Source organism: Pygoscelis adeliae, unplaced genomic scaffold (genome assembly GCF_000699105.1).
Source record: "Pygoscelis adeliae isolate BGI_AS28 unplaced genomic scaffold, ASM69910v1 Scaffold493, whole genome shotgun sequence".
Classification (NCBI taxonomy): Eukaryota; Metazoa; Chordata; class Aves; order Sphenisciformes; family Spheniscidae; genus Pygoscelis; species Pygoscelis adeliae.
This window is the reverse complement of record NW_008824448.1, coordinates 135758-150226: the sequence shown is the minus strand read 5'-3', so window position 1 is coordinate 150226 and position 14469 is coordinate 135758. Positions and strand designations below refer to the sequence as shown.

General features: G+C 52.8%; 1 protein-coding gene across 1 annotated transcript in view; it reads right to left on the bottom strand.

Annotated features, from left to right (window-relative positions):
• HSF1 (heat shock transcription factor 1) overlaps positions 1-14469 on the bottom strand; it is an 81886-nt gene that overhangs the window by 4278 nt on the left and 63139 nt on the right. Inside the window, exons 9-12 of the mRNA XM_009321026.1 lie at positions 11811-11947; positions 9838-10071; positions 5738-5824; positions 146-251 (exon numbers count right to left, since the gene is read on the bottom strand). Of these exons, the coding sequence (XP_009319301.1) occupies positions 146-251; positions 5738-5824; positions 9838-10071; positions 11811-11947 (564 nt within the window). The remainder of the gene's footprint in view (positions 1-145; positions 252-5737; positions 5825-9837; positions 10072-11810; positions 11948-14469) is intronic.

Sequence of the window (14469 nt, the reverse complement as noted above, 5' to 3'; positions counted from 1 at the left end):
GAAAGCAAACCCAGGCGTGCTGTGGAAATTCATGGTTGAAGCTACCGTGGTCCATCTGCCACTGCAAGCCACACGCACATGGTACTGCGAGACGCAGCTGGGGCCCGGCTCCTGGAAGGACAGGCAGGAGGGAGGAGATACTCACGTCTAATAGTGCGCTTGTGTCTACGCTGAAGCCGTGTGTGGTCAGCATCGTCTGAAGGTTATCCAGGTTGGAATCGATGGTGTCCAGATGGTCGTTGAGTTCACTCCTGTGCAAAAGAAAGCGGAGCGCAGGCGATCAATGCTGAGAAGCCTCTCCCAGGTTCTGGGCTACTAAGGGGACTTTATCCACCCCAGGGCTGCAACCCTCCTACAACCCGAGCAGGAGAGCGGGGCTGGGATTCCTGGCTCTGCACGGACGCCGGCTCCCGCTGCCAGCGAGCTCAGGTGTGCTGCTGCAGCACTGCAGCGGTGCTCTCCCCCTCTCTCCACCTAGTCCTCTGGCCTGAGCCTGGAGACACCGCTAGGACTCTTCTTCCCAAGAGGCCCGAGGGCGAGCAACCCAGACGAACGAGAGACAGTGAATTTCTTACGAACCCCAGGATTTCTGCAAGCCATTTAGGCTCTGTGGTTAGGGGCTCGGCAACCACCAACCACCGTGGGCTGGCAGGGATCTCGGTGCAGCTGCGCCTTTACAGTAAGTAGCTTTGGACCCTTTTTCGGTCCAAACACAAGGACCGCCTCCGCTCGTCACATCCCGGTTGCAGATACGTGACAAAGAAAGGGTAACAAACCTTCTTCCCTGCAGCAACTTGCTTTGGGGGAGAAGTTTCAGAGGGACCACTGCTGGCCAGAAAAAACCTCCACATCTCAACTGGCGACGGGGAAAACAACATTTGTTCATCGGGAGATGCAGTTTCTAGTAACAATGGAGGGAACTAAAGCTGCTTCCGTGTACCTGGGGAAACAAACCTTCCCACTGCATCCCGACCTGCGCACATCCCTGCACGGCTCCTGGCCGCACCAGAGCCTACGTGGTGGGGCACGGGGGGGGAGAAGCACCAAGCTCCCACGTACATCACAGCTCACTTGCTGGCACAACAGCAAGTCCAGGATGAGGACTAACAGTGCAATTCACCTCAGCTAACTTTGCCACTGAAAGCTGGTATCTTGCCAAAGCCAGGCTCCCTCCATAGCCACCCGAAAACTGGACGCTGTGCTGGGATGGACAGCACTGAGGTGCCAACCCCCCAAGCCAGGCCGTGAGACAAACCAGGCCGGCTCCGAGGACACGGCTCGTTCCCTCCTACACAGCTCTGGGATAACTTTGCGGACCAAGGTGGATGGCAGAGCATGAGCAATCCTGCAACGATTGCTTTTAACTGACTTAGACCTCGGGCTGCGAGACTGAGCTCCAGAGAATGGTCATCTGGATCACAGAAGGGCAGCGAGGGCTGCAGAGGTGATGGTGAGGTTGGGAACTGACCCCCACACCCTCTTAATCTCTAGTTCCACGGCGCTCGTGGTGTTATGTTCGTGATGCTTCAGAATAATAGAAGAAAAGTGGATGACATAAACCTCATGGTGCTACCAAAAAGCCTGCAAGGCTCTCTGAAGAGCACTCGCGGGAAAAAGTCACGTTTGCTAGTAGCCCGGGGTCTGTCCCATGAAAAGCCCCTGAATTTGGCAACATCAGCAGTAGCAGGTTCAGTTTATTGCACAGCCGTCAGTTCTGGCGTGGCCTCGTGTTCGATCCACCATGTTCTCTGCCCTAAAAAGGCTCTTTTTGGCTACTGAAGGTGCTCACGAGGGACCAGCGGTGTAGGTCCCACACAGGGAGACCCAGAACTGGCAGGCGAAGAGGAAGATGTCAGAGAGGCACCGGCAGACGTGCACAAGCACAAGGCACACAGTGAAGCTGCAGTTTTCAGCCTCACGTGAATTAGAAGAACGCCAGGAAGCTACTTCTCTTCTTGGAGGGTCTGTACCTGCCGTGGAGTTTGTCCCCCCCAACTACCACTGCCACCAGCATTCCGCAGAGGAGCATTTCTGCGATGATCCCTTTGGGAGACTGACCGTCCCCGAGCCCGCGCAGTGCTGCGGACACCCGGCTGCGGGGGTACGGACTCGGCCACAGCACGGGCAGTTCCAGGTCCCTGGACGGCTTGGCTGCCCAGGGGCCGGTGCACCTCGCACGAGCCTCCCCGGCTTGCCACTCCAGCGCTTTTACATGCTCTCATCCTACAGCAGCACCACGAAGATTACAAAACCAAGCCTATTTTGTCGCTGCTGCAGAAAACGAAAAGAGGCCGCAAGGTCACACTGCAGCTCAGAAAGCCTAGCAGCAGAAACGAGCGTCCTGCCAGAACAACAAATATCCTCATTCTGGGAATACTGTGCTTGGGGCCGCAGGAAAGCTGGCTGCATTCGTGCCTTACCTCTCTTTTTTTTTCTCCCGTGCATGCAAGCGGGAGCTGCAGAGATCCGTAACTCTTTTTTAGAGCTAAGGTCCACGAACATACTGCAAATAAATTACTTATCCAAGTTTGTGCTTTTAAATGACTTCCGAAGTCCTCACTGCACAGCGCCTGAAATGCTCTGACAGATGTAAGATACTTTCAGCAATCCCACAATTAGGAACCTCCAGCAGCGTGGAACGGGCCAGCCCCAGCCAAGGTGTCAAGGTGTCAACCCCACCTGTGACACGCCGGTCCTTCCACCCCGAAGGGGATGGGGTCCAAGCAGGGGTATGACCCAGATCACGCAAAAAGTGACACTGGCATTAGGCTGCTAACAAACTCCAGACCTTCGAAGCAAGTCTCCCTGTTTCTTTGCAGAAGGAGAGAAGGGGCCCCCGAACCACTGCTTTCGACGTTGAACTGGGAACTGGTAGTTGCCGCCTGGTTCCCAGCGCTGCCGGCAGGTAACCCTCCCCGCAGGTCCTGCTCTGCTGTGCTAAGCTACATCCAACACCAGGCTAGGTTTGCCATCAAAAAGTGCTCACAGAGCGGGGAAGAAGGAGGGAGTGCGGTTCCCTGGAGCAATGCAGTTTCCCTTAACTTTCCAAGTGCGTTGTGGGTCGAAGCAAGAGGAACCAGCGTCTCCAGGAGAGGTAAGAGGTTGCTGCACAAGGCACGGAGATGCAGGGGGCTGAAGGCTCCCTAAGGTCTGTGCCTGTGTCCCTAAAGCCCGGCAGCCCCAAAGGAGCAGCCTGAGCCAAGTGTGGCCGAGGAAGGAGGCCAGGAGCTCTCCGTTCCCCTGAGACAGGCCAGGCTCTGAAGGTGAGGAGACCATCTCCAGTGCTGAGAGATCAACACCTTCTCTTCAAAGCTGATACTCCAGTGAAAGGCCTTCCCGGTGCCTGCAGCCCACGGGAAGAGCAGGGCACGCTCTCTGGGAATGGAAGAGCCAGCAGCAGCACGTGCTGCAGCGCCTGCCACCCCCGCAGCACCAGGCTGCATCAACCGGGGGGAAGAGACAGGGAGCTCCGACACGAGGGTCCCACCGAATCGCTGTGTCCCACGTAACCCGCACCAGGCCCCGCAAACTAACGGCTGAATCCCTGGAAAATGTGACGGTCACCGGACCGATGATACAGGATCGGCGACGCTGACACAGAAGAGCTTTGCCTGTCCCCAGGTATGTGGATGTGCAGGGAAAGGGGGACTGGAGAGATTTTGGAGGTGAAGAATAACCCCGTGCTAAGTGCACGCCCCGGCTCTGCTTTCCCCGTCACGCCAACCATCCCCACACTCAGTGCATCTTTGCGGCAAGCTCCCCGGGTCTTGCTCCGCTTTCTGGCTGCCAACCACCTCGCAAGAATAACAAACCCCGGCTGCGCAGCGCGCCTCGCTCCAGCGCCGCTTCCTCGGCTCCCGGGGCGGCCCCGCAGAGCACGGGCTCTCGTGAGACCCTCGCCGTCTGAGTTTCCACCTGATGAAGTGATGAAAGTCAGCCTGCGTGGTGTGGTCTCGCTCTGTGTGGGCTGGTTTACAGTCTGAGAAGTAGCTATGTAAAAATAGCACCTTCTTACTCAACAGATCTGCTCTCCGTGGGTCTGCCTCTCTTCCCCAGCAGAAAGATGTGTTTAATACCGATGCCGGGGTGGGCCCTGGACACTGGGCGAACGAGCCAGGGCACGCTGTGCCAAACCCCCTGCCAGGGAAGCCCCGACCACGCGATCCTTGCTATGACTGATGGAGGCAGCAGAAAGCACGCGACCTGCCTCTCCCTCCGCCGGGAACCAGCTGAGCTGGCAGTCGGGAGCAGCAGCTTTTTATCGGGGGAAAAAGGCACATTTTGATATGGACGCTGATGAGAGAACTCCATCTGCCAGTCGCCTGCCATGCCTCCAGCGCTGCCTGCTGCTGCCCCTGCATGTGCGTTATGGCAATGCAGCTGCCTGCAAGCTCAACCAGTGCCCAGCACCACTGCTCGTGCCAGTGTGATCCACGGCCACGACGAGAACGTCCTTCCCAGGAAGGACCTGGAGCTCCCGTGGAGCTCCTGAGCTCCAGCGCACGGTTCTCCGATCTCCGTCAGGCGCAGCCAGTGCTTTAGCAGGGAGCAGCTCCCAGGTCGCCAGCCTGGCTCCCCTCCCTAGCAGAGCTGCCCGACCCTTCTGATCCTTAACCCTACGAAGTACGGGCTGCTGGCTATTTCCCAGAAACAAATGACTGGGCACCAGACACTTCTAGGTGACAAGCAACCCCCCCCCCAGTCCTCTGAATTTGAAGCACCGAAGATGTGCAGAGCTGTTTTTCTTCCCTGTATTGCTTTCCTTTTCAAATGTTCCATTTTCTAAAAGCAAGAAGACAGAGCAGCTTTGCAACGATCATCACATTTACGTAGGGAAAAAGCAGTCCCCTGGACCCTGCGCTCTCCCCAGGCCATCATGCTGCTGTCTGTCTGTACCTGGGAAATGGGCTCGGGGCGTAGGACAGCAGGGCCCGGGTCCCACCAAGCCTGCAAACAATAACCAGAGCAATAAGCAACGATTCCTGCAACGACCACCTCTGACATAACCCCCGAGGGGGAGGCGAGACACCAATTCAGAAATGCATTTTAGCTCAAGACATATTACATTTGTCTTTTGCATTATTCCGTGTATTAGCTAAAAGTATTTAAGGGCAATACTTCAGACAGTTTTTCCTCGGTTCTGTGGGAGACAGGATACTGGCCTAGATGGATTTTGTCCTGATCTGGGATGTTTTTTATTACGGAAAAGCTTTATTAGAAAAGCACCTTGGTGCGCAGTCAGGTTTGCAGTGGGAAGTTTCATTGTTCTGTCATTATCATAGAAACGGAAAATGCATCAGAAAAGTCATTTCAGCCCTGAGCTCCCATCGCTTTCCAATGCAACACTTTGTTACTGAGGTGTGTGAATTTTGTGCTGGCAAGAGACACGAAACCAGCAGCTCTCAGGGCTGAAGTTTCCATTCATCAAAACCAGGTACAGCATGGACAACAGCAGAGCAGACTTCCCTCCCTTCCCTGCCAAGACCACCTAAAAGGATGAGAAGCAGTTTAGCCTCCGCTGGCCACTCAGTATTTTTAGTTGCTGTGTTGAGCTGGCCAAGAAGTCTGCCACTCAGTGCCAATTTTTAGAGCGAGCTTTTTCCTTGCTGATATACTACCTATAATGTTAGGAAAGCTGACTTCAGCGCACTGACAGCTCCCTGCTTACTGCAGTGTTCCCCTGCGCTCTCGCCCAGAATTGCAACGCTTTGGGGACAGCGGCTATTGAAATGCTAACCCTTGCTGTGATCTGCAATGAAGTGAGGAAGAGGAAGAACTGGGGCAAAGACGAGTGACCTCTGACATCTGCGAAGTGCGAGTCAAACTGAAAAATACAAACAGAAGAGGATACTAGATTCAAAAGACTCACAATCAGGCACTTTCAGGAATGAAACGTTTGTTACGTTCAAAGGCAAGAACAGTTAATCGACCATGCTCCCGCACGTCAAGCGGCGTGGTGGGCACCGCACTGCAGTCACGGCACTGCGGCGCTTTGGAAGCGGGCAAGCAGTTTCAGGCTGGCGGAATCGTTATTAACAACAAAAAACAAACACGAAAACAAACAGTCCTGCGAAAGCAAGTGGAGACAGCACAGGCTCGTTACAGCACAGCCAAGCTCAGTCAGAAGTTTTCTCAGCAAGACAAACTACTTCCGACGTGGGTCTGCTTCTGTTAACTCCTGCAGGGTGGCACTGACACGGGGACCACAGTCACCGTCACCTCTAACAGGGCGACAAAGCTCTGGGAGAACACAGGCGCTGGCACACAACGCGTGTCCCGTTCAGACAGGGAGTGACCTGCTGCCCTACGGAATACATACGTTACGTTAGTAATGTGGGTGTCAATGTTTTTCAGCACGTAGGGGGCTTTGGCTCTTGTAAAGCGGCTCACGTAGGTCCCCCGGCTGGATGGCGGATAATGTTTGGGCAACACCGTCACGCGTTTCCACGCAAACATTCCCTTTTATTGCCTGAATCTTGGTTCTGTCACCTGCTGCTAAAATGCTGTTGTTCGCACTGAGGTAATTCTCAGTTCAAATGAAAATCCCTTGGACAAAGGATGTCTTGTAGATTAAATGACAGCCCGCACGGCTCGCAAAGGGGCACTGCATGCCATGACCTGCGGTCTTACGGGCTGCTCTTCTCCAGCAAATTTGAGAACAACTGAAACGTGCTTCATATGATGAAAAACAGGTATCGCTGAGACTCCTTGGCAGGCTGTCAGTGCCTGGGTCAAGCGAGCGGCATTTGGGCACCCCTGCTGCACTGTAAAGTCACCTACCATCAGTAAACACTTCCCTTATTAGCTGCATCTCAACACAACGAGCAAACTCCTGGGAATTTAACAGAAGCCTCGGAGAAAGGGCGCTGCACAGTGTCACGTCCTTGGTGCAGCGCACACAGCGCACCAGGACACGCAGCTTGTTTGGCCCCAAAGCCTGAGGAGCGAGCACTGAGTGGTGAGCTCTGGCCGCAGGACGGGGCACACGGCGAGGCTGCGTGCCTTGGCACGGGGCGCTGAGAAGACTCTGAAGCAGGGTCTGATACGCTCCCGGGGACGTGACAAGCAGTGTGCTGCCCATCTAAAACAGCTCATTGCCAGCATTTCCATTCGCAGGTCATCCTTTCTGCCTTTCAGTATCTCAGTGCAATTCACGCTCTGGTCATTCCACCTCCCACTGGGTACCTACGACTGCCGGCCGGCTTCCACTCCACTCAAGTGGATGCGGAGTAGCTGCAGTGACATTGGGAAAGGAGCCGAGGCTTCGGCACGCTGGGCATACGGACCTCCTTCTCCGAGTTTATATTCCTCTGACATAACAGGACACACGGAGTTCAGTAACCTCAACGAACAAAACTGCACGCGGAGATGCTGAGGCACAAAGCTAATACCATCCAAACCCAGAGGAGAGCGGAGGCTGGGGATTCCTTTTATTATTTACACTTTGCCTTCAAATTCCCTGGGGCAGGGACAGATTTTCTGTTAGATGGTCACACTCTGTCTAGCGCTGTGCACCCACGGGGTCGAACAGTATGCTACAACTCTTCTTTTACAAATTCATGTGGCAAACGGGCTAGGAGCTGAGAGATGGATACAGGACTACTGCATGGCTGGGAATCCTTACTGGCCAGATTCCTTCCTTCTGGAATGCCCTCTAAAGGAACTGCAAATAGAAGAGAGAAGCACAGTGTCGCTTGCGAAATGCGGGAGTAAGAGCACCAAAAGAAGAGGAAACACAAGCCCTTTCTTTTAAATGGTTCTAAGAAGCTTTCTAAGACGAAGCGTGGAGCTCAGTCTCTGCAGGGGCAGGGGGGGCAAATGTTTTCTGTGTCCTTTGCCTGCTTCTGCACAGCCCGTGAGAGTCCTTCACAATTCAGAGACACTCTCGGCAGCACTTTTTTTCCATTTTTATTACCTTTTAAATGGCCAGTTTCAGCTTCTGATGAGCTGTACAATAAAATCTGTCACTTTTTAAGGACAGCTGGTATCGGTGAGATGGATTGCAGTGCCCTGGACAGGTCTATAAATAGGTGAAGCTACAGACAAACATCTCCTCCAAGGTGAAGAGGAAGGAGCGAGCAGGCGTCTCCTGACTCTGCGTTACTCTGCGGTGTAAAGACAGCACACTGCGCTCCCAACAGGCTATAGCCCCTGCTGTGGTGTGCTGTGGTGGGAGCCCGTGAGAGTCCTTCATAATTCAGAGACACTCTCGGCAGCACTTTTTTTCCATTTTTATTACCTTTTAAATGGCCAGTTTCAGCTTCTGATGAGCTGTACAATAAAATCTGTCACTTTTTAAGGACAGCTGGTATCGGTGAGATGGATTGCAGTGCCCTGGACAGGTCTATAAGTAGGTGAAGCTACAGACAAACATCTCCTCCAAGGTGAAGAGGAAGGCGTGTGCTGGCGTCTCCTGACTCTGCGGTGTAAAGACAGCAAACCCTGCTCCACTGCGCTGCCAACAGGCTATAGACCCTGCTGTGGTGGGACAGCCTTCAGCTGTCTCTGTACTCACTGTGTAATGTTAAAGGAAGAGGGCTTCTTCCACAGGTTTTGTCCCTTCTCCATCTAGAGCTATGACACTACGGCTCTGAAAAGTGACAGCTAACATAGAATTAATTAGAAGGGAAGTGCACGTCACACTGTTGTCACCTTGGGTGTGTGAGTCCACAGCAGCCTTCTGGCTAAACGAAGGCTGTTTTCCAGGACCCTGAAACTAATTGTGTCTTCTCCAAATTGCTTTTACGCTTTAAGGACAGAAAGTCTGTCCTGGCATTCAGAGGGAAGACCTCAATTCCGATACTCCGTTTTCCCCAGAAGACGGGGAGAACGGGAAGCGGCCGAGACCTGGGAAGTGGCTGAGATCTCAGTACGGTCAAGGGAGAAGTTCTTGGCAGTTTGCTAAGGACAAACAACCTTCTAGTTTTTCATCCCAACACTTGCAGTTGCATCTGTGAGCACTGTGTGGTGATAAAAGACGTAAGACTACACATCCGATCCCTAATAAAAAGCTACCCATCAACGTTCAGCCTGCCACCCACTGAGTCCAGCCTAAGTCTGATGCAAGCTGTGTCCTAGTGAGTAAAGAGGCTGAGTGGGAGAATCTATTCACCACGTCTAGAACTAGGTGGGCAAACGACAGCTGAATGCAAAGCTTCTTCCCTTATTAATTTGGAGGGCAGCTGGGACAGGCAAAAGCAGAGGACGGCACAGGGGCAGTGCTACAGTGCACACCGTCGGAGCAGGCTCATGGAGAAATGCTGCCCACAGCGGTTCCAAGTCTCACCTACGGGTAAACCCACTGGGATGAAAGCTTCTAGCAAGCAACACTGGAAGCCGCCTGCACCGTGTGCCCGTCAGCTGCCTTTGGACTGCAAATGCAACGCAGAAGCTTTTATACCGTGAGGATGTGCTGGGCCTGAGATGAAACAGCTGATCTTACACTGACTCACCCCTACGCTGGAGGAGCAGGTAGTTTGAACGAGCCCTTATTTAGCACAGTGATTTTTACCCGTTCTTATTTTGGCATCCCACGTGGCTCCCTGCAGCAGAGTGTTGGGTTCCCCACGCAGGGGGTTTAATTCTGCGCGTGGGGTCGGGTGGTGGGATACACTCATTGCTCCAAGCAGAACAGGAATGGGAGAACAAGGAATCTACCCGGGCACTTGGGGGGAGGGCTGTGGTCAGAGCCACAGGCGAGCTCCTTGGACAAATGACCACATTTGCTTCCAAAACTGGCTGGAAGCCCAGGTTGCTAGCATCTTTAAAGCTTAACAGTACAGAGCGGTGGGATGGCTGGCAAGACCTGAGCTGGGCCGGCCTCAGCACAGCACTTACTTGTCGAGGCAGGCAACGCTGAGGCACTTTTCCTGGGGCTGAGGCTGTGTGGTGCTGTCGCCGGCTGCAGCGGTCGTAGTGCTGGGTTCATTCTCCTGCAGGATGGAGTCAATGAATGTGGAGGGGGACAGAGGAGTTTCAACAGCAGGAGGGTTCCCTGGGCTGGCCTCCTCTATCTGGGGGCTGCGGGCGGGACTAGGGGGTTCTTCTTTGATACGGACCACAGGACTACTCCTGAGAGAAACAGAAAGAAAACTGGTAAAAATCTCACGGTAACACATTCTCGATTTCCAAGATCTGCTTCCACACAATAGGGCAAAAAATCCTCGTGACTGCTGTTGCCTTTTCACAAACAAAGCCTCCAGAGTCAGCCACAAAGACGAGGTTGAACGAGTACCTAAATATTTCTTCTCTGATTCTGATCCTAATCAGCTCCCCTGACACACCGATGTCTTGCGCTGTTACTGCAATCTCAGCGTATTTCTTGTGGCTAAAGGTTCGTGAGGCTGCTCAGTCCAGGACCTGCCATGCAGTCAGCTCTGTACAGGCAAAGTTACTGGAAGGAGGGTGTGATTTTTCTTTAACAGTACAGTTAAAATAATGCAGCTTTTGATGTGGACATAACAGCACAGAAGTAGCACAGCGTATATACCCTTTTTTAAAGTCACCACTGAGACGTGCATGACATAATCATCACCATACCAGAGGCTGTAGTGTTTTAACTGCTCCCACAAGGTCAGCGGAGTGACTCCTTTGTGCAGACAAAGCCTGGGATCGACCTTTTACATAAGCGCCCAGGCATTTTCAGATGTACTATTTTTATGGGAAGGGAAGACAGCTTCTTTGGTCAGCTCTAATTTTACCACCCAAACTCACTGATACGGGGGTGTAAGAGGCACAATTAGTCCTACTGGAAAGGACAGCAACTACAAAAGGACAGAGAAAAGGGCCGGTAAGCAAAACATACGGTCTATATTTAAAAGCGAGTGTTCCTGGCAGAGGGTACTAAAGGCAATAAATGGCATTTGTGGGTGATTCAGCACCTCAGGGGAAGTGCCAACGCCAGGAATAACCTATTAAAGAGGAAGAAGAAAAGGAGTCGGGAGACCACAAGGTGCTAAGGGGAAGATGGGCCCTTCTTAACCCGGGGAGGCTCAGAAAGTTCGAGAGCCGCTGGTGCTTGGTGGGAGCGGGGCTGCAGGGAGTAAGGGCTGAACAGCCACATCGAGGGACGCAGCGGGAGGCTTTGACTGATGCAGAATGGCGTCGGCGGAGGCACGCAAGGCTGAGTATTACCTACGGCATCTGAGGACAGGTCTCACCTCTGCTAGGGCCGGTAAATCTGAAGGAGTTGAAAGCACTGCTGCTGGGCGCTGGCTGACCTGTATTTGCTAGAGATTCTCAGCCTCTTCACCCGTGCTGTTCGGGATAGAGCTGTCGTTGTTATTCTCAGTTACTTGGGAACGAAGCTGCTTTCTGCACCTCCTCCTCTGTGCAGCAAGTTTATAAGGGCAGGGCGAAGCTAACCCCGCTCCCAGGACGTTGGTAGTTTCACAGGACGGAGCACACAGGCCAACGAAGACGGCTTCCTTGTGGAAACCAAACTGTGACCCACCCCAGACAGGTTCACACTAGACGGGGCAGGCAGAGGAGTGAGTGATTTTGGAAAAGAGAATTAAAGCTGAACAAAACCAACCAACCAACCAAAAATCTGCTGAGATGGCAGCGTCCTGAATGAGACTATCCGGGAGGGACAGGTCCAACTTTCTGTAAAGTCCTGGTAAGGTAAGCAGGATTGAGCTCAAACACCCCGAACGTCCCCTGTGCCAAGGGCTGCGCTGTTTTCCAGCTGTTGCTCTCCGGGGATTCTTGACGGAAGAGGCATGTTTTAATGGTGTTTGACTACTCAGCTCATTGGGAAACGCATTCTCCCTATGCAGATAGCTTCAGATTTTACGAGAGGAACAGCATACCTTTCATCGAGACTGCCGCTGGGAGATGCCGAAGGGCTGGACTGGGCTAGCTCGGTCACGTCGGAGATAATGGGACCAGAGTTGGCTGAAGAATCCGGGGAATACAGGTTGGAGCCACTATATGCTGGGGAAGAAGCCTGAAATGACAATCACAGCATTCGCGGTGTGAAGCACTAGGCACGCATCGTACGCCGTCCCATGTATGGGAGATGGAGCAGGAGGAGGCACATCGGAACAGCCCGAAGTCCTGACCCACCCAAGGAAGAAGGCAATGTGGGACTCAACACGATGCCTAGAAATACACTGTTGCCCACCCAAAGCACTACTAAAAAAAAATAAAATTGGACTTCTGTTCTGTAAACTTCATTTTCTTGGAAAGAATGGAATCTAAAAAAGTAAAAATACCGGATTCTTTTTCTGGATCATTCAACACTTGAGTTTTTAGAAACCCAGATTTTCAGCTTTCCCCTTCCACCAAAACTCTATTCTTTTTCTCTTAAATGAAAGCTGAAATTCGTATGACTGAGACCTACAGACGTAAGATATACAAGATTTCCATGCTGGTAACATGGAGTGGTTGCATTTTGGCATCAATCTTTCTAAGGAGCAAATTCATTGAGACATTTGAGTGAACCTGAATCCCCTTTCCTCTTTGCGTATCAGCATTTGTCAGTCCAGGACACAAAGCAAACTGCAGATGAGAAGATGCACCCAGGAGTCAGAAAACCACGGGGGACGAGGAGAATAGAGGGTAGGAGATCCTGCTCAAACTCTCACAGCTGCCCTTAGCTTTGAGCCGATCCACGATCTCGCTCACTCTCCTCCTTCGGAGCTGTCTCCTGACACTTCAGACACTCCGTGATGGTAACACTGCGTGGTAGCTAGAGAAAACCCTGGTCCTTACTTACCTTCAGAGGAGTATTTGACTGTCTCTCCTTTAACGCTTGCCCGTACTGCCCACACTGTAATTTGGCTTACACCAGCACGACGTTAACCTTCTTGATCACCGCTTAGCGCAGTCAAGACCACAGTGCACATACGCCCCCTCAGCTCCCTCATCATTAAAAAGAATACTGAAGAATAACCAAATGTAGTTCCATCTCACCGCATGCCAGCTGGTACACAGGGGCACGCGGAGATGCTCTGCAGACTCTCTGCCTGCAGGCTTGCCTTGAGAGGTTGGATCCCCACCTCCGTATGCACGAGTCTCCTACCCAGTGAGGAACCTCTCCTGCGAGCACGAGCGTTTCTGCCCGGCGCTGTGCTCACCGACACATCAATAAAACCGGCAGCCACTGACTTGAAAGTCGTATAAAACCTGAAGCGCCAGCTGGGCACAGCACGTGCACCGAGGAGCCTGCAGACAGCACGCTGCCCTCGTAACACACGCCTGTGCCCTGTTCTGGGCACGTGACTTCTGGGCTGCTTCTTGTTTCTCCAAGTCTGAGGTTGCATTCTTGAGCAAAAAAGGGCACGATGATGTGGCAGGAGTTACACAGATGCAGAATCACTGGGGGCACGGAGAGAGCTGCTACTTTGCAGCAGTGACGTGGGATCAAGCCCCGATGAGGGGCACAGGATTGGTCTCGGCCATGTCACGGTCAGGACTGCCCAGGCCTCACCCCCACCGAGGTCTTACGCCACGTTAACTGTCTTGTTGTGAAAACACAATTATTTTTTTTTCACTGTCAAAGCAGGGACTACGGCAGCGTCAGGACCCAGCGTACTTGTCGGCAGCTTGCTCTGAAAAATTGCCCAACTATCATTTCTCAGTTCTGTTTGGAGCCGAAAATCATAACGCTGAAGTATGAGAAAAGATGACCACCTGTGTTTCCCATAATTGGGACAATCCGGTAATACCTGGAAGAGCTCCCGGTGGTTCTGTGTAAGTATTTGCCGCACGCAAGAATAAAGGCACTTTTAAAAAAGAGATCACAGGATTAGACGGGCGCTGGAACGGGAACAGAGAGCTTCCACAGAGGGTGGTCTAACTGCAGGAGAGCTCTTTAATGGGGCTTAGCTATTTTGGTTCTCTGCTAAAAAATTCATCAGGATCACCAGGGCAGCTCGATGTCAGGAGCCAGCGGCTTGAATCCGCTGTCCCGAACAGGACGTCCCCGCAGCAGCATGGGCGGGACTGTACCTTGGAATTGGGGACAGCTTTTGTTTTGCTACAAACAGCCGGTATGAAAGCTTAGCTATGTTCCCAGCTGTAAAGGCTTGCTCCTGGACTACAGCATTGCCAGAGGATCAGCATAAAGAAGCAGCACACTGATTCACGCGACAGCTTTGGCCAAGAAACACCAGCTGGCTTTCCCATGCCAGGCAAGCAGGGGCACCGCAGACCAAGAGAGACACCCCGAATTTAAGCGGTGCAGTTTCCCAGGGCGCACACTGATATGAACCAGATCAAACAGAGCATCTAAAATGAAAACAACCATGTCAAGACACGAGATTTAGTGGATTAGCATAGGCCTGAGGTGATTAAAAGCAAACAGTTACCAAATGTGTCACACCTCTCCCATCAGCAGTAAGTGCTGAGCCAGCCAGCTCGCCCTCAGGGAGCGCCACCAACGCGGCTTTCCAGCTCTTAGGGCACGGGACGAGTCTTCCAATCCTTGCGGTAAGTCAGAGCCCACAGTTTGAGACCTGCACGGCA